The sequence below is a fragment of the Suricata suricatta genome, chromosome 10 (assembly GCF_006229205.1).
Source record: "Suricata suricatta isolate VVHF042 chromosome 10, meerkat_22Aug2017_6uvM2_HiC, whole genome shotgun sequence".
Taxonomy (NCBI): Eukaryota; Metazoa; Chordata; class Mammalia; order Carnivora; family Herpestidae; genus Suricata; species Suricata suricatta.
The window spans coordinates 114,257,793-114,276,553 of NC_043709.1; the positions used below are offsets into that span (position 1 = coordinate 114,257,793).

The following is an 18,761-nucleotide window of genomic DNA, read 5'->3' on the forward strand; positions in this document are numbered from 1 at the left end:
AGAATGAATGAATGGATGGCAAATTCCTCAGGAGAGAGAAAAATCAGATCATACAGGAGTTTACAGAAGGAAGTAAAAGAAGGATTTCCAGGGGAGATGATATTTGAATTGTACTAAAAATAAGTAGCATTTGACTACTGGAAATTAGAGTGGTTACAGATTCAGGGGATTGAAACCAGAGACGGCAGCCATTACAGGGTATAGAGGACAGAGGTGAGGGGCATGTATGAGAAAAGGAGCTAATTCATTCTGTGTTTTGGGGCTTGAGCATGTCCAAAGGGGAAAAGGAAATAATGTAGCCATGTTGGGTTGAAGCCCAGTAGGGTAGGTAGTTTAGTACAGACACGTCCAATGTGAATGTCCAGAAATTAAAGATGATGGATCTTGATTTTTCAAATTTGACCTGCCACCAATAGCGCAAATTTTGTGTAGGCCATTTTTTTAAGTTTATTTTTTAAATTTATTTTGAGAGAGACAGAGCAAGTGGAGGAGGGGCAGATGGAGAGGGAGACAATACCAAGCAGACTCCCCACTGTCAGCCCAGAGCTCAATGTGGGACTCAAACTCACAAACCATGAGATCATGACCTGAGCCAAAATCAAGAGTTGGAAGCTTAACCTGTTGAACCACCCAAGCACCCCTGTGAGGACCATTTAATCACCTGTATTTTTCGTATGCATAATATGGGATTATTGGACTCATTATTTATTCCTTAACTCCATTATATAAAAATTGATAATCAGTATAATGAAATTTTTAAAGACTTAAAATGCTGTGCTGAAGTGTATTTGGTTTGTTTCTCTACAGAATATTATCATATACATTTTGGGATTCCATTATTATACATTTGTGTAGCAAAGAAAACTAGGCTGATAAAAGGGCTTTTGGAGTCCCTCTATAAATGACTTAAATTCAGTAATGTCTCTCACCTTGCTCAGAGTCTCCAGTAAATTCCCCAGCAGCAACTGAATATCCTGGGTTACAGAAAAGAAAAACTAGTCACATGTTTGAAGGCTTTACAAATGAGCTATGTCTACAAAAACAAAAGAACTACCATAATACTATGTTGCTCAGAAATCTCGATCAATATTGTAACATAAAAGCTTAGGGTTCTGAAAAAAAAGTTTAGGGTTCTGTAAAGGGACAAATTAGCAAAAGGAATATGAATGCTTCTGTACTAAATCCTGGAAGTATAATAGATCTGCTTCTTCTGAGCGCAGCAACACAGTCAGATTCTGAGGATGCTTCATAATCCACCTTAAAGCGTAAATGGCGGCCATTGCATTTTAAGGTCTCTGATTCATCAGGATCAGACATGATGCTCTGAAAGGTGTCTTTTGTGCTCAACATTTGCTATTTCTGATCATCAAGAAGGTATATTTCCTAATTTCTTTAATGATGGTTTTCCACAAAAATTTCACTTAGCTTTAAAGTGAGGTGAGGTGAAAAATATAACTACATTTTGCTTAGTTTATCAAGCAATCAAAATGCCAACAGGACATCAAGGGTGGAAAGTGATAGTGGTGCAATGACATTGTATGGTTTCTGCATAATACGTTTTGACAACATTCTAGCAACTGGAAGGTCTTTTGTTGTTGCTCTAAAATCTGGAATGTTTCCCCTATAGCACTGGGCAGTCCCACTAATTCAGTCTGTACAACTGGCAAAGTATTTCATGTGCAAGACACTGTTACAGTTAATGTTTGATTGCATAACTAGATACTATAACCTAAACGGAGACATCAAAAGTAACCATCGAGGGACACCTGGGTGGCTCAGTCGGTTGAGCTGCTGGCTTCGGCTCAGGTCATGATCTTGCAATTTGTGGGTTCGAGCCCCGCATTGGGCTCTGTGCTGACAGCTAACTCAGAGCCTGGAGCCTGTCTTCAGATTCTGTGTCTCCCTCTCTCTCTCTCTCAAAATTAAATAAAACATTTAAAAAAAATTTTTTTAAAGTAACCATCGAAAACCCCATTAAATAAGACACTGACTTTGGGACTGAGGCCAGCGTTTTATTGCATGAAGGATGCATCCTTCTAGAGTAATTTATTGAAATTTTTAAAATAAAAAATGGTTGTCAAATTTGAAGCAAAAGTCTGTTACAGAGCCTACAAAATAGACTTAACTGAAAGAAAAGACTTCTATATCATGGCTGAACAAAAAGAAAGCCCATTCTAAGCTCGTAAGAAAAGAAACTTTGCACAAGTTGCCAAATGAATATCCTGACCAAATGACATCAGATAAGTGAGGAATAAAACTTGCATCTACATTTAATAAGTTGGCGTTTTGAGAAACAACAAACGTGTCGAACAATGACTCTCACCAAGGTAACTATCATCATAGGAAGCCGGAGCCACGTCTGTCTGTTTTTCTCGAGCCAATTTCCGTAGAATATCTTTGAACGAGTAATTCGCAATGATATCTGCAATACTGGCGGTGATCACCTGACCTGTGTTCAAACGAGTTAGTGCATTAGCTGAATGAAGGCAAGACGCAGACACAGAACGTCTGGAAAACACATACTCTCTTGAGAACAATAATGGAATTACTTGCATGTTTGAAGATGTATTTTCCCACCTACCACTAAACTGCAGTTGGTCACTGCTGGGTAGAGCCTTTCATTCTGATGGAAGAACCAAAAATCACTACATAACTTTATCTGTCTTCCTGCTGCCTTCACAATACATACTCCCTCTACTGCCAAATGATAAAAATATCTGAGTAAAGACACCTGTAGGCAAAATTTGTGGATTAACTTTTTAATCTGGAACATTGCAGCTAGAAGAAACATCATCTAACTTTGAGATCATCTAGCCAAACCATAACTACATATAGGTGGGGAAACTGAGGTACAGAGAGCATGAATGCATTCTCTAAGGTCATGTGGTTTTGCTATTAGGTACCTGGCATAATAACCAAGGTCTCCTTTGGCATTCCGTTAAAACTTTTTATTGTGGTCTCACAAAATACAGATTAAATCTAAATATTTACTCAATTAATAGATTGTGAAATCTATCAGTTATGTAAAAGGAAGGAATTACAGGGGCACCTGGGTGGCTCAGGCAGTTGAGCATCCAGCTTTGGCTCAGGTCATGATCTCACAGTTCGTGGGTTCTGTTCGTGGGTTCGAGCCCCACGTCAGGCTCTGTGCTGACAGCTAGCTCGGAGCCTGGAGCCTGTCTTCAGATTCTGTGTCTCCCTCTCTCTCTCTCTGACCTTCCCCTGCTCACACTGTCTCTTTCTCTCTCAATAATAAATAAAACATTAAATGTTAAAAAAAAATTACATAATTTTTGAGCAATTTATTTTTTATGCTAAAATGTATACAGAGAGCATAAAATTATGACAGCAGGAGGCAGTGAGGTCCAATGAGATCCAGAATTTTAGGGGAAAAAAAAGGAATCCATGGCAGCCAACAGTGATATGGTAAGAACTTTGGCTAATATCTGCCAAATAAAGTCACTATTAAAAGTCTTGAAATATGATTGTACTGGGGTGGTCAAATATCCAAAAGATGGCCAGCAATTTTCCAAAATTTCCATGCACTCTCATATTTATGATAGATAAATGAGGGAAAAGGGTGATCTCATTCTTTTTGGGAGAAAACTGGAGATAGGCTTTCAAGAAACTTACATCTAATGGTAATTTTAAAGCCAAATTATTCTTTGGGACTTCAGTGATAATTCAGTCTTTCTGTTTGAAGTCCAAAAGGAATAAAAAACTATCAAATCTGGCCATAAATATTTCCCAATGACTCTGCCCGAAATGTCTGTTCTGATACCAAGACCATGATATTTATACATATATTTCTGAACAATGTCTGCAGAATTTGCCAATTCCAGGAAACGTATCTAGAAATATGTTGCTATGGCTGATGTCAGAGAAATGACTGTCAGTACTTTCTTCTAGGATTTTTATGGTTTCAGGTATCACATTTAGGTCCTTGATCCATTTTGAGTTTATTTTTTGTTTGGTAAGATCGTGTCCAGCTTCATTCTTACATGTAAATATCCTCAACACCGTTTGTTGAAGAGACTGTCTTTTCCCTTTTGGATATCCTTCCCTCCTTTGTCAGAGATGAACTGACCATATAATCATGGGTTTATTTCTGGGCTCTTTATTCTGTTCTGTCGATCTATGTGCCTATTTTTGTGCCAGTACCATACTGTTTTGATTACTGCAGCTTGTGGCATAACTTGGAATTGTGATACCTCCAATGGTGTTTTGCTTTTTCAAGATTGCTTTAGCTATTCAGGGTCTTTTGTGGTTCCATACCAATTTTAGAATTGTTTGTCCTAGTTCTGTGAAAAGAAAATGCTGTTAGTATTTTCATAGGGATTGCATTAAATTCTTTACGTTGCTTTGGGTAACATGGGCATTTTAACAATGTTTGTTCTTCTAGTCCGTGAGCATGAAATGTGTTTCCATTTGTTTGTGTTTTCTTCAGTTTCTTTCATCAATGCTCTACAGTGTTCAGAGTACAGGCCTTTCATCTCCTTGGTTAAGTTTATTCCTAGGTATTTTATTATTTCTGGTGCAGTTGTAAATGGGATTTTTTTTCTTATTTCTCTTTCTGCTGCTTCACTAGTAGTGTATAGAAATGCAACAAATTTCTGTAAATTGATTTTGTATCCTGAAAATTTTCTGAATTAATTTATCAGTTCTAGTAGTGTTTTGGTGGAATCTTTAGGCTTCTCTTTCTATAGGATCATGTCATCTCAAATAGCAACAGTTTTACTTCTCTCTTACCAATTTGGGTGGTTTTATGTCTTTTTCTTGTCTGACTGCTGCAGCTAGAATTTCCAGCACTATGTTGAATAAAAGTGGTGAGAATGGCCATCCTTGTCTTTTTCCTGAGCTTAGGGGGAAAGCTCAGTTTTTCACCACGAGTATGATGTTACCTGTGGAGCTTTCATGTGTGGCCCTTATTACGTTGAGGTATAGTCTTTCTAAAACTACTTGGTCCAAGGTTTTCACACGAATAGACTTTGTACTTTGTCAAGTGCTTTTTTTGCATCTATTGAAATGATCACATGGTTTTTATCCCTTCTCTTATTGATGATGTATCATGTTGATTGATTTGTGAATACTAACTCACCTCTGCATACTGGGAATAAATCTCACTTGATTGTGGTGAATAATTTTTAAATGTATTTTTCAATCTGGTTTGCTAATATTTTTATTGAGGATTTTTGCATCTATGTTCATCAGAGATATTGGTCTGTATTCTCTTTTTGTTGTAGTGTCTTTATCTGATTTTGGTATAAAAGTATTGTTGTCCTCATAGAATGAATTTGGAAGCTTTTCTTCCTCTTCTGTTTTGTGGAATAGTTTGAGAGTAGCATTTTAGCATTTTTCTTTAAATGCTAGAATTCACCTGTGAAGCTATCTGGTCATAGACTTCTGTTTTTTGGGAGTTTGTTTTTAAATTATTATTACAAATTCAATTTTGTTTCTGATAATCAGTCTGTTCAAATTTTCTATTTCTTCCTCATTCAGTTTTGGTAGGTTATTTGTTTCTATGAATTCATCCATTTCTTCTAGGTTGTTTAGTTTGTTGACAGATGATTTTTCATAATAATCTCTTACAGTCCTTTGTAATTTTGTGGTGTTGGTTGTTATTTCTCCAATTTCATTTCTGATTTTGTTTATTTGAGTCCTCTCTCTGTTTTATTCTTTTTTTGATGAGTCTGCTAAAGGTTTATCAATATTGTTGATCTTTTCAAAGAACCAGTTCCTGGTTTCATTGATCTGTTCTATTGTTGTTGGTTTTTTTGTTCATTTTGTTTTATTTCTTTTAAGTTTCTATTTCATTTACTTCTGCTCTAATTGTTATTATTTCCTTCCTTATATTGGTTTTTGGTTTTGTTTGCTGTTCTTTTTCTGGATCCTTTAGGTGTAAAGTTAGGTTGTTTATTTGAGATTTTTTTTTCTTGCTTCTTGAGATGGATAAACTTCCCTCTTAGAACAGCTATTACTGCATCCCGAAGGTTTTGGACTGTGTGTTTTCATTTTCATTTTTCTTCATGTATTTTTTATTTCCTTTTGATTTCTTGGTCGATCCACTCCATTTATTGTTTAGTAGTATGGCATTTAGCCTCCACGTATTTGAGCTCTTTCACAAGATTGTTTGCTTATGGTTGTTTTCTAGTTTGATAGTATTGTAGTCAGATAAGATGCATGCTATGACTTTGATCATTTTGAATTTGTTGAGACTTGTTTTGTGCCCTAATATGTGATCTATTCTGGAGAAAGTTCCATGAACACTTGAAAAGAATGTATATTCTACTGTTTTAGGATGGAATGTTCTGAATATATCTATTCTGAATATATCATTCAAAGCCACTGTTTCTTTGTTCATTTTCTGTTTGGATGATCTGTCCAAGTGGCATGTTAAAGTCTCCTACTATTATTGTATTACTATCAATTACTTCCTTTATGTTTGTTATTAGCTGCTTCATGTATTTGGGTCCTCCTATACTGGATGCAAAAATATTTACAATAGTTCTATCTTCTTGTGGGATTTTTCCCTTGATGATTGTATAGTGTCCTCCTTTGTCTTTTGTTACAATCTTTTTTAAGACTCTTATTTTGTCTGTTATAAGTATTCCTATATTGGCTTTCTTTTCACATCCATTTGTATGATAAATTCTTCTCCATCTTTTCCCTTTCAATCTGCATGTGTCTTTAGGCCTGAAATGGGTCCCTTGTAGGCAGCATATAGATGGGTCTTGCTTTTTATCCATTCTGTCACCCCACATCTTTTGATTGACGTATTTAGTCCATTTAAATTCAAAGTAATGATTGATAGATTTATACTACTGCCATCTCATTATTTGTTTTATGGTTGTTTTTGTAGTACTTCTCTGTTCCTTTCAACTCCTGCTCTGTTCGCTCATGGCTTGATAGCTTTCTTTAGTGATATACTTGGATTCATTTCTCTTTATTTTTTATATGTCTATTACTGGTTTTTGATTTGTGGCTACCATTAGACTTATATATAACCTCTTACACACAAAGCTGTCTATATTAAGTTGATATATATGTTTGAAAGCTCATCCTTTTCCTCTGACATTTTAGATATATATGCTTGCATACTTTACATCCTTTTATTTTGTGAATCTCTTGACTGATTTTTATAGATATACTTAATTTTACTGCTTTTTACTTCCTACTTATCTTACTTATGGTTTTCCTCTCTACTCTTTAACATTTCTTGTAGGGCTGGTTTAATGATCATGAATTCTATTTACATTTGTTTGTCTGGGAAACTCGTTTTCTCTCCTTTCATTCTGGATGAGAGCCTTGCTGAATAGAATATTCAGCACTTTTTCTCTTTCAGCACTTTGAATATATCTGGCTTGCAGTTTCTGCTGAAAAGTCAGCTGATAGCTTTATGGGGTTTCCCTTGTATGTAACTGTTTTCTTTTCTTTTGGTGCTTTTAAAATTCTCTATCACTAATTTTTGCTATTTTAATTACTATTTGTCTTGTGGGGACATTCTTTGATTGATTTTGTGGGGACTCTCTGTACCTCCCAGATCTGGATTTCATTTTCCTTCTCCAGACTTGCAAGTTTTCAGCTATTATTTCTTCAAATAAATTTTCTGACCCACACCCCCCTTCTCTTCTCTTTCTGGGATCCCTATAATGCAAATGTCATTATGCTTGATGGTGTTACTGATTTCCTTATGTCCTTTCAATTTCCTTTTTGTTTTTTCCCTCACCTGTTCAGCTTGATTGCTCTGTCCACCATGTCACTGATCTGTTCTTCTGCTTCCTCTAGTCTCCTATTTATTTCCTCTCATGTATTTTAAATTTCATTTATTAAGCTCATCCCTGATTGGTCCTTTTTTATGTTTTATATCTCTGTGATAAGGGTCATTGATATCCTCCACTCTTTTCTGAAGTCTGTGAATATCTTTAACATTCTTACTTTAAATTCTCTATTGGGCATATTACTTATCTCTGTTTTGCTTAGGTCTCTTGTTGTGATTTTGTCCTGTTCTTTCATTTGGGACATATTCTCTGTCTATTCATTTTGTCTAACTCTCTGTGTGTACTTCTGTGTGTTAGGAAAGTCAGCTACATCTCTTGCTCTTGAAAGTAGTGGCCTTATGAAGAAGTGGTGCCCTGCAGTATAGTGTCTCCTGTTCACGAGAACCTGGTGCTTCAGAGGTGTCTCCTATTGTGTGTTGTATGTGCCCTACTGCTGTAGTTGAACCACTTTTTCCTTCAGTACAGTCTTCTGCAGTGGCTGTCTTTGCCTGTTGTGGGCAGTGATTGGTCCCTGTGCTGTTAGTGGGCCAGTCTTTGCTGCCTTGGTCTTGAATTGAGTCAGGTGAAGCAATTGCTAGAGATTTAGCATCACTGAACTGAAAGGTACTTTCTCCATCTTTTTCCCTGAGAAGCTTCCATTGGTGGGCAGGTTCTTCAGTCAGACCAGCTGTCTGGGGCCACAGTCTGACTGGTGTGTGTGACTATCTTCCCAGGCCTGGAGTCACTTTGGAGTAGTGCTGACCCATTAGGGCTGCTTGCACACTGCCAGGCTTGTGGCACCACTTTGGATGTCCTGTGGCCAAGAGTGTGAAAGGGGTGGCTCTTCAAAATGTAGGGGCAGAAGACAAGGTGTCAGCAAGTTCTTTGTTGGTCCTTTGTGGGAGGAGACATGCAGCAACTGGGACTGAGGTAGGTCTGGCTGGACGGGGCAGATCTGCTGAAGTGCATAAGGTGGTGGCAGTATTAGCAAGTTAGGTGTGAGTGCTGACAGCACCATGCTGGTTCCTGCAGACGGCCATGTTTATGCTGGGGGTTAGGGGAGGAAATGGTGCCCGCCAGCTCTTTTGTTTCTGGAGAAGTCCCCCAGTGATCTCTGCTCCTTCAGCACACACTCTGAGTTTAGTAAACAACCCTCCGGCCAGGTATTTTTCAAGATGGTGCTTCTATGCTGTATCTCCACCGGGCTGTATATTGTACTATCTCTTTAAAGGGCAGGGACTCAGTTTCCTCTTGCCCTTTTGGCTCTCTCAGAGCTGAGCTTGCTGACTTTTAAAGTTCCAGGTTTTAAGTCCCACTGGTTATAAGAACCTGTAAACGGCAGCCCCTCTGGTTTTCAAAGCCAAGCATAATGGGGGTTCATCTTCCCGCTGTGGGATCCCTGATGTGATAGTCTGTCTCTCTCCCCTCTCTGTATATGCAGTGTCCCTCCCTCCCCAGGACAGCCCCGTGGGTTAGCTCTGCTTCCTACCACATTCTGCCCTTCCTACCCTCTTCAATGTGGCCTCTTCTCTACATTTAGTTGTGGAGTTTGTTCTGCCAGTCTTGGGGTTGTTTTCTTGGTTATTTACACTTATGTGAGTGTTTTCTAGTTGTATCCTTGGGACAAGGTGACCTTAGGGTCCTCATTCTCCACCATTGTCCCCAGACTCCCAATATTTGTACTCTTCCATTGGCTTTTTAATATGATCAGGTGTCTTCTATTTTAAAAGGAAAACTTCACTCAACTATTTATCTCTCTCATAGTCTATCTTTATCCTAAACTTTAAAGCCAAAATTCAGGGAATATTCTCTGTCATCTCTATGTAGCATCCATTCACATCCATGGCTTTAATGGTCACCAATATGCAAGTGAGAGAAGTCTGTATGTTAGCCTAGATCTCTTCCCTGAGCTAAAGCCCGTATATCCGGATGTGAAAAACCCTGGGTATCACAAGCATTTCCATATTCAACATAACCAAAGCAAATTCATTAATATTCTCTCTCCAGCCTGCTCCAACCTGTTCTCTTGCAGGGTTCCCCATCTCAGCGAGTGCAACCCACCTATAACCATGCAGTTGCAAAAGGCAGAAATGTGTGCCGGGCATCCTCCCTTTCACCCACACATATCCAGCTAAGCTGTTTATTTTCCCTCCAAAGCATCTCTCACATTTGTCCTCCTTCTCAATCTGTACTATTCCCACACTAAGAAGCAAACGTCTTCAACTGAACCTTATAGCTAGTTTACCTTAAAAACTTATAACTAACTTACCCCCTTGTAACTGGTTTGCTCATCCCTCACTTTGGCCAACCTCTAGTTCATCTTCCGTATGGCAACCAGAGTGATCTTTCCAAAACACAGATCAGATCATGACATCCCATGCTTAAAAGTCTCCAGTGGGTTCCCATGATTCTCAAGACAAGAAACACATACTTACTGTAGCTAAGGCCATCTATTCACACTTCTGCAATCCACCAAGGGTTTCTTGTTGATTTGAGGATAAAGAAAAAGCTGCCTACCTTGGCCTGCAAACCCTTCATGGCCTGAGGATGGGCAGCAGGGGCGGCCCATACCACGTAGCAGCCCCTCCCCCATCTCCTGACTCTGGTCACCCTGGCTTCCCTCCATCTTACCTGTCTGCTCAACTTCAGGCCACAGAACCTTCCCAGTTACTTTCCAGAACCTTTGCTAGTTACCTCCTGGCAAAGTTCACATCTCAGTTCAGGGTGGCTTGTTTCTAAGTTAGTGACCTTAGGGCAGCTTCTGGCCTACGTGACACCTTTGCAGAGCACAGGGTGTTCAGAGGACAAAACCTGTGCCTGCAGCCACCTCCCATGTGCTCATGGCCCCATCACGACATACGTGTCCTTCACAGCGAGCATCACGTGCGGAGTGTCTCGGGTATTTGTGTGAATATTGGATTGATGCCAGTGTCTTCCCCCAGGTATTAACCTTGTGAGGGTGGGAACAATGTCTGTCCTTCCTTATCCTGTATCCTCAGCATCTAGCACAAACCTGGCAGAGCCTCAATAAAGACTTGGTGAACAAATGAATTACGTTGCAACAGCATTTAAAAATACCACGTATATACAGTAGGAAACGATGCCTTATTCCTTTGAGAAACTATGAATACAGATATACAATTAATGTTATACAAAGTCAACACTTGGTGTTACTCGCGTTTCATCTCCTTGTTAGTAACCACAAACGGGCATTTCTTCTCTGCTCCCAGAACGTACCTTGCCAATAAAAACTTCCGGGTCCTCCTACTATAAGGTCTCCATTCTACAACACAGAAACAACAACAATTGGGAAAGGAAAAACACATTTTTTTAAAGGTGATAAATCATTGTTAGTAAGCATCGCTCTAACAATTGGTTATACATAAAACAATTTTTAAATGAGGCCCTTGTTTCTGAGTCAGGCAGGTCATTCTCTTTCCTTTATTTATTTATTTATTTTTTTTGCCTTCAACTATTTAGTGTGTTAGCATATTAAATAATTTTCCTTTGACTCAATTAGCTAAGTTGAATTCTGTCCCTTGAGGACATAGGAATTCAGATTTTTGGCACCGCGTCAGGTAAGCAAAATACGTACACATTTAATGCCGTGTAATTTAGCAGACGTGGTCTTTTGAGACTTGGCAACACAAGAAAATATGGTTTCTATTTATCTCAAGGCCACGGCAATGCCTAGGTTTTCCATACATCTGCACCCACCCCTCCCCTTCTCAGGAGAGACAGCGAAAAACATAGACGAGCAAATATAACTGTCCCTTCTCCTTACCACCCCACCTTCCACCCTCTGCATCCTTGACCTTCAGTGGGAGAGAAAAAAAAAGACAATGATTTTAAAAAGGCCAAGAGACTAGAACCTTGTATGCTGATGGATTTTTTCTATACTGTTTTTTTTATGTTTTTATGTTTTTTATTTATTTTTGAGAGACAGAGAGAGACAGCACAAGCAGGGGAGGGTCAGAGAGAGAAGGAGGTACGGTATCTGAAGCAGGCTCCAGGCTCTGAGCTAGCTGTCAGCACAGAGCCTGATGCGGGGCTTGAACCCACAAATTGTGAGATCGTGACCTGAGCCAAAGCCAGACGCTCAACTGACTGAGCCACCCAGGTGCTCCCTATACTGTTTTTAATGCCACAAAATCTTTCTCCCTTATGATCTTGCTAGGTATCTCTGTAATGTTGTGAAAGGATGTGTGAATTTTAACACTTGTGTTAAATCTAATTGGTCAGTTATGGCTAACAGATAAAGCAAATTTTTGTTGTTGTTTTTTATAGAAACGTTTCTCTCAGAGTTGCTGAGATTTTTCATTTAAATGATTATCACAGAGGTGGGGAGAAAGACGTTGCTTTTCATCAGACATGTTTCTGTGTTATTTCAATAGGTTTGTCATCTGCATCGATCACTTTAATAAAAATACAGAGCAAGCAAAAACATTTAAAGAAGTTGTCTAAACAGACTGGATACATACCTAAAGGTTCTTTTCTTGGTGGTAGTTATTGGGGGTGGGGACGAGAATTAGAGGCAGAGAGTAAAGAAAAAAAAAGAAGGAGAAAAAATCAAACAGATAAGATAACTGCTAGAAGCTATCAGCCCAAATGAATTCACCTTGTAAAAATCCAGACTAAATCCTGCTTGGCAGTAACCTTGGCCTTCGGGATCAGCATTACCTAGAGGAACCCAAATATAGAAATATTATAACATCATCATTCCCAATATATATTTTAATAACAACTTCAGGATATTCCGTTGTTTTCCCTATTGATGTCTCAATTTAAAATGATAGGGTGCCTGGGTGGCTCAGTCGGTTAAACTTCTGACTTCGGCTCAGGTCATGATCTCGCGGTTCGTGAGTTTGAGCCCCGCATTGGGCTCTGTGTTGACAGCTCAGAGCCTGACCCTGCTTCCGATTCTGTGTCTCCCTCTCTCTCTCTCTACCCCTCCCCCACTCACATTCTGTCTCTCTCTCTTTCCTTCAAAAATAATCATTTAAAAATGTTTTAAAAAATGTTAATGACCAATAAATATGTTCTTTATATTTATTTTTTAACATTAAAAGTGTTTTTACTGTTTTTGATAAACATAATGATTAATGTATAGATGTGCTTTATGTTTATTTTTAAATTAATTCTGAGCAGTTTAGGAAACATAATGTATTTTCCCAAAGAACATCATGATTCTGTAGTAAGATCACTAGGAATGACATCCCTTGAAGTTAGTACGTTGGGTTTTACAACTCATGTCTGTCTAAAGAAATAAACTCTCCTTCCCTCAGCTATGTTCTGAGTTCTCCAAGTGGCACTAATGTGATTCTGAGTTGCCCGCGTGTTCTGAGTGAAGCCACACAGCTCATTCCTAAGGAAATGCCTTGACAAAGAGAGAGGTCCTCACGATCACTTGGGTGGATGCTTTGTGCCAAGGGCACACATATCACACCACGATTCCAATTGTAATGATCTCCAAGAGGAAAGTAATTTTAAGTTATTCTATTATCATTAGAGAGATACATTTGGAAATTGCATTTCTTTTTTAAGAAATTTTTTTAACATTTATTTATTTTTGAGAGAGAGACAGAGTGCGAGCAAGGGATGGGCAGAGAGAGAGAGAGAGAGAGAAATGCAGAATCTGAAGCAGGCTCCAGGCTCGGAGCTGTCAGCACAGAGCCCGATGCAGGGCCTGAACTCACAAACCGTGAGATCATGACCTGATCTGAAGTCCGATGCTTGACCGACTGAGCCACCCAGGTGCCCCAAGGAAATTGTATTTCTGGTTGTGATGAATCACACAGGCACACTGGAATACCAGTGTTTTCAAGAGAGAAAACTCTCTAGTAATGGCCTATTTTGTTCTCTATCCAGTATGATTCACTAACTGAATGTCCAAAAGGACCTCATCATAGTTTGGTAAACTGTGGACAGGTCAACATGTGGATTCCCAAGGTATTGTTATTAAAAGTCCCTAGGACGTTAGGATCAGCAATTTACTACTTGTCACTTGTACTGTAAGAGTTTCTATAGCTTCTAACGTGCTTAAAGTAAAGTAAAATAGTTGAGTTGGGGGGGGGATCACAATCATTATGTACTTTAATATGGACGTGCAAATAATTATCTCTTTTTTATCAAGGATACTCCTGAAAGAAACTAAAATAAGAGAGCAAGGGAGGAAATGCACATCATCAATGGAAAGTTTTATAGGCTGAGTAGCCTATTCCAGAAGCTTTTTAATAGAGCTAGCCTTTCTAGCTTTTTCTAGAATGTCTTTTGTTTTTTTCTTTCCTTTGATTAGTACTTAACTAATTTTAGCATTGCCATTGTCCATCTTCTCTAGATGCTCCCTGTATATTTTAATACACTGTTCTATCGCATACACTCGTTTGTTTTTAGTGGCAATACCTCTTTTTAATTGAAATATCCATTAATGTCTCATGGGTTTAAAAAAAATTTTTTTTACATTTATTTATTTTTGAGAGAGAGAGGGACACACATCATGAGCAGGGGAGGGGCACAGAGAGAGGGAGACACAGAATCGGAAGCAGGCTCCAGGCTCTGAGCTGTCAGCACATGGCCTAACGCGGGGCTTGAACCCATGACCATGAGATCATGACCTGAGCCGAAGTCGGACACTCAACCGACTGAGCCACCCAGGCGCCAGTTGTGGGTTTTTTTTTTAAACTAACGGTTTTTTTTCAGCTTTATTAAGATATACTTAATATACAAAAATGTACATTTTAATGGATACATTTTGATGAGTTTGGACATATGCATAACCCACAGAACCATTGCCAAAATCAAAGTAAAATAAGTATTTCTATCATCTACAAAAAATTTCTCGTGTCCCTTTGTTTTGTGTGTGTGTGTGTGTGTGTGTGTGTGTGTTAAAAACATTTAACATGAGGTTTACCCTCTGCAATTAAAAAATATATTTTTTAATGCTTATTTATTCTTGAGACAGAGACAGAGCATGAATGGGGGAAGGGCAGAGAGAGAGGGAGACACAGAATCAGAAGCAGGCCACAGGCTCTGAGCTGTCAGCACAGAGCCCGACACAGGACTCGAACCCCTGCACCATGAGATCATGACCTGAGCCAAAGGTGGACGCTTAACCGACTGAGCTATCCAGGTGCCCCAACCCTCTGCAATTTTTAAGTGCACAACCACTTACACTGTAGTTTTATAAAATTTATTTCTTATTTTAAACCATATTTTGTGGTTTATAGTTCTGAATGCCATAAAATTCCCCAAAGGTTCACCTGTATAACCTCAAATCTGGGTTACCAGTTTTCTGGAAGTTCATGTATGTAAATATTTACATGCATCCAGAAATATATATGATTACCTGATATATGATTATGTAAGCATATATTTGCAATCTTGAGTATATTTAAGAAATGTATTTTTCTAATGTACAAACCTCTTTAGAAATCATTTTTTAAATCCCCTTTCATTTTTAATATTGCAAATTATTCAAAGAAGAAAAAAATATGACCATTCTTTGAAATTAGTTTGCTTCAAAACAGGAACCTGAAAAAATTACTAATACTTTTTATGAAACTCATTGAGAAAATGACCAACTTCAAATGTTTCTTTGAAGCAGTGATTGTAACAGAATGTGAGGTAATGTTTTTCTCTTAGAGTTGTTTATGGGAGCTCAAGGAATCCATCTTCCTGGGATTTCAGAGCATTTATAAACTTTACAATTACATCCCAGAATGAGCTCAGGAACCAAGGATTCATGCTGACCACTCACTGCTATTTGTTGGCTCTCAAAATAGAACGGAAGGCGTTGTGTAAATTGCCCCCACCTGAATTATGAATGGTCCTAAGAGCAGCGGGAGGCAAGGCATGAATATGAATGAGCAGATTAGTTCTCCTATTGCTCCGCCTGTCAGTGGGGTATGTTTGTGGTATGGAATGAGCAGGGGAAGGTTCCTTAAATTCTCTTTTGAAAATAATATTGCTGATGTTCCTGTCGTGTGACATTGACCATATGTTCATGGACAAGCGGGCTTTGTGTTAATGAACTGTGAACTCCTGGGGGAAGGACAGGAAGTCAGCTCCTTGGGTGAATTTCTGGCGGAAAAAAGTACTTGTAGGAAGAGAGTGGCCGCGAGGAAAGTGAGAACCATCAATGTATACGCTAGAGTTGAAAAGAATCCTTGGTAATTGACTTAGCCATTCTGCAGTGCAACAAAAACTCCATTTTTACCTTTGTCAAGCTATTCATTTGTTTAGGAAAAGAAAGAGTAAGTAGACTGGCATCATAATGTGCCCAAGTCACTAGACACGAGCCCACCACGATTGTTATTTTCAGATAAAGGCTCAGACTCATGGCTCAGTGCCATGTGCTGCATTGTAACCTGATTTCTCTCATCACAGGGGCACTCGGTCCAAAAGGCAGAACACACAAGAGGCAGTGATGGGTCTTATAAATGATCACCCTCCGCGTTATCTGGAAGAGTGTGACAGATCGCCCAGGCAAGTGGAGCGTGAAGGATGGGCTCATCATTTCAGTTAATAGTTTACTGAGATGAGGAAGCATCTTTAGCAAATCAGGAGAAACAGGATAGATGAAAACACGTTGGGTGTTAACTCTCAGCCCTCGCATTAGTTTTCTGAGTCATTTCGCGATTTTATTTATCTACCGGACTTTTTTTTTTCTTTTATCTTTAGTGTAACAGTAATGGCCTTTCAAGGAACCAAGGAACACAACACCCTGAGTGGAACATGACTCAAAATATACATCTCTCTGGGCTGTCATCTGTGTGTGGGACGCTCTCCCTGTCCTGCTCCAACAGCCATTTGCTAAGAGAGCCCTTCCCCTGGTCCTTTCTCAAAGCTCCTCTCCCCACCCGGCCCATGTCACTCCCTACTCTCTTGCCTTATTATATATTTTCATTGTTGCACTTTCACTGTCTGACTTTATATTATGAATTTACTCTTTTTTAAAAATTTGCCTTTCATGGATACATAATTGGTATGTGGAGTATCAGTCCAAGGAATCTAACATAATGATTTAATAGATGTCTATACTAAAAAATGATCCCCACAGTAAATCCAGTTAACACCCATCACTACATATAACTACAGTTTCCTTTCTTGTGATGAGAGCTTTTAAGATCTACTCTCTTAGCAACATTCAAATACATAATACAGGGGGTGCCTGGGTGGCTCAGACGGTCAAGCCTCTGACTCTCGGTTTTGGCTCAGGTCACTGATCTCATGCTTCCTGAGATCAAGCCCCATGTCAGGCTCTGCGCTGACAGCATGTAGTCCACTTGGATTCTCTTCTCCCTCTCTATCTGCCCCTCCCCCACTCATGCTCTCTGTCTCTCTCAAAATAAATAAATAAACTTAAAAAATATACAATACAGCTCTGTGGGTTTATTGTTTTGTTTATTTTAGAGAGAGAGTGTGCAAGTGGGGGAGGGAGGAGGGGGAGGGAGGGGGAGAGAGAGGGCATCCCAAGCAGGCTCCAAGCTCAGTGCAGAGCCTGTTGCGGGGCTCCATCCCACGAACCCTGAGATCACGATCTGGGCCAAAATCAAGAGTTGGAAGCTTTGGAAGCTTAGCAAACTGAGCCACCCAGGTGCCCTTACAATGCAGTATTGTAAACTGTAGTCACCCTGTTGGACATCACATCCCCTGGACTTATTTGTCTTATAAATGGGAATTTGTACCCTTGGACCCTCTTCACCAGTTTCACACACCTCCTCACCCCCACCTCTGGCAACCACCAATCTCTTTTCTGTATCTGTGAGTTTGGGGGTTTTGCATTTAGTTTTCTGTTTTATTTTTCGTGACGTTCTACATACAAGTGGCATTTTTTCTTTCTCTGTCTGATTTGTTTCACTCAGCATAATGCCCTCAAGGTCCATCCATGTTGTTGAATAAGGCATGATTTCCTTCTTTTTGTGGCTGCATAAGATTCCATTGTACATATACACAACATCTTCTTTATTCATTCATCTATCAGTGGATGCTTCGGTTGTTAACACGTCTTGCCGAATGTGCATAATGTTGCTATGGATGTGAGGGTGCTGATATCTTTTTGAGATATTGATTTCATTTCCTTTGGGTCTATACCCGGATGTGGAATTGCTCGATCTCAACATCTACATGCTTGTTGTCTGTCTCCCCTACTAGAATATAAGCTTCTGAAAGATTGGGTTTTACTTTCTCTTGTTCTGCACTTTATTCCCTAAACACAGAATGATTAGTGCTTAGTGTGTTGAATGGACACATAATCGAGTCTCATTATCAACAAGGAACCTCTGTTTTTAAGCCATGTAAAATAAAATCTTAATTTCACAGATTATTCATTCAGCTGACATTTGTGATAATGTGAGGAAGTGGCTAATTTATTTCAATATTTTTAAACGGAAGCCATAATCTTCTCCTTGCCAAAATCCTCCCCCCAAACCATCTGAGTGAGCTGTTCCACTTTGTTCTTTAGACGAAATCTCAGTGGCCTCTTTGTTAACCCTCTAATATCACTGATCCATTCTTTGTCTTCATTGTTTTATTTCTGATATGTGCCCATAACCTTGCCTAAATTAATCTTGGATTTAAAAAGTATTCATTCAAAATGGGAAAATTTTACTTACAGTTTTGGAAATCTAACTCAGGATTGGGGTTTTAAAAAATCAATTTCCTGAAATCAGTTATGAGAATGTTCCTTCTAATGACCTTTCTATCCTCATTGTGGTTTTGCGAACTATTAGGAATAAGGATGAGAATCCAAGTGGCTGGTCTCCACGACACACAGAAAACGGGAAGAGTTCACAAAACGACTGAAAAGATCCAAGCTATCAGAACTACTGTCCCAAATCCGCGAGTGTTCCAGCAAGAAGTGATTAAAACAGCAAGGTCCCAAAGATGGAGGCTTGCTTTCCAAGATGCTTGCTGGAAGATCCCTAGAACAGCCAGATGAGACTTACACTCTAAGTGCCCTTTTGAAAAATGGGGACTAAACATTTAAAGGAAAAAAGCCTATCA

At 39.1% G+C, this 18,761-nt stretch overlaps 1 protein-coding gene across 1 annotated transcript in view; it reads right to left on the reverse strand.

Moving 5' to 3' along the window:
- Positions 1 to 18,761, reverse strand: part of ITGA8 (integrin subunit alpha 8) — a 195,742-nt gene that overhangs the window by 131,149 nt on the left and 45,832 nt on the right. The window contains exons 7-10 of the mRNA XM_029955577.1: positions 12,376 to 12,437; positions 10,995 to 11,040; positions 2,324 to 2,449; positions 930 to 974 (exon numbers count right to left, since the gene is read on the reverse strand). Coding sequence (XP_029811437.1) covers positions 930 to 974; positions 2,324 to 2,449; positions 10,995 to 11,040; positions 12,376 to 12,437 — 279 coding nt within the window. The remainder of the gene's footprint in view (positions 1 to 929; positions 975 to 2,323; positions 2,450 to 10,994; positions 11,041 to 12,375; positions 12,438 to 18,761) is intronic.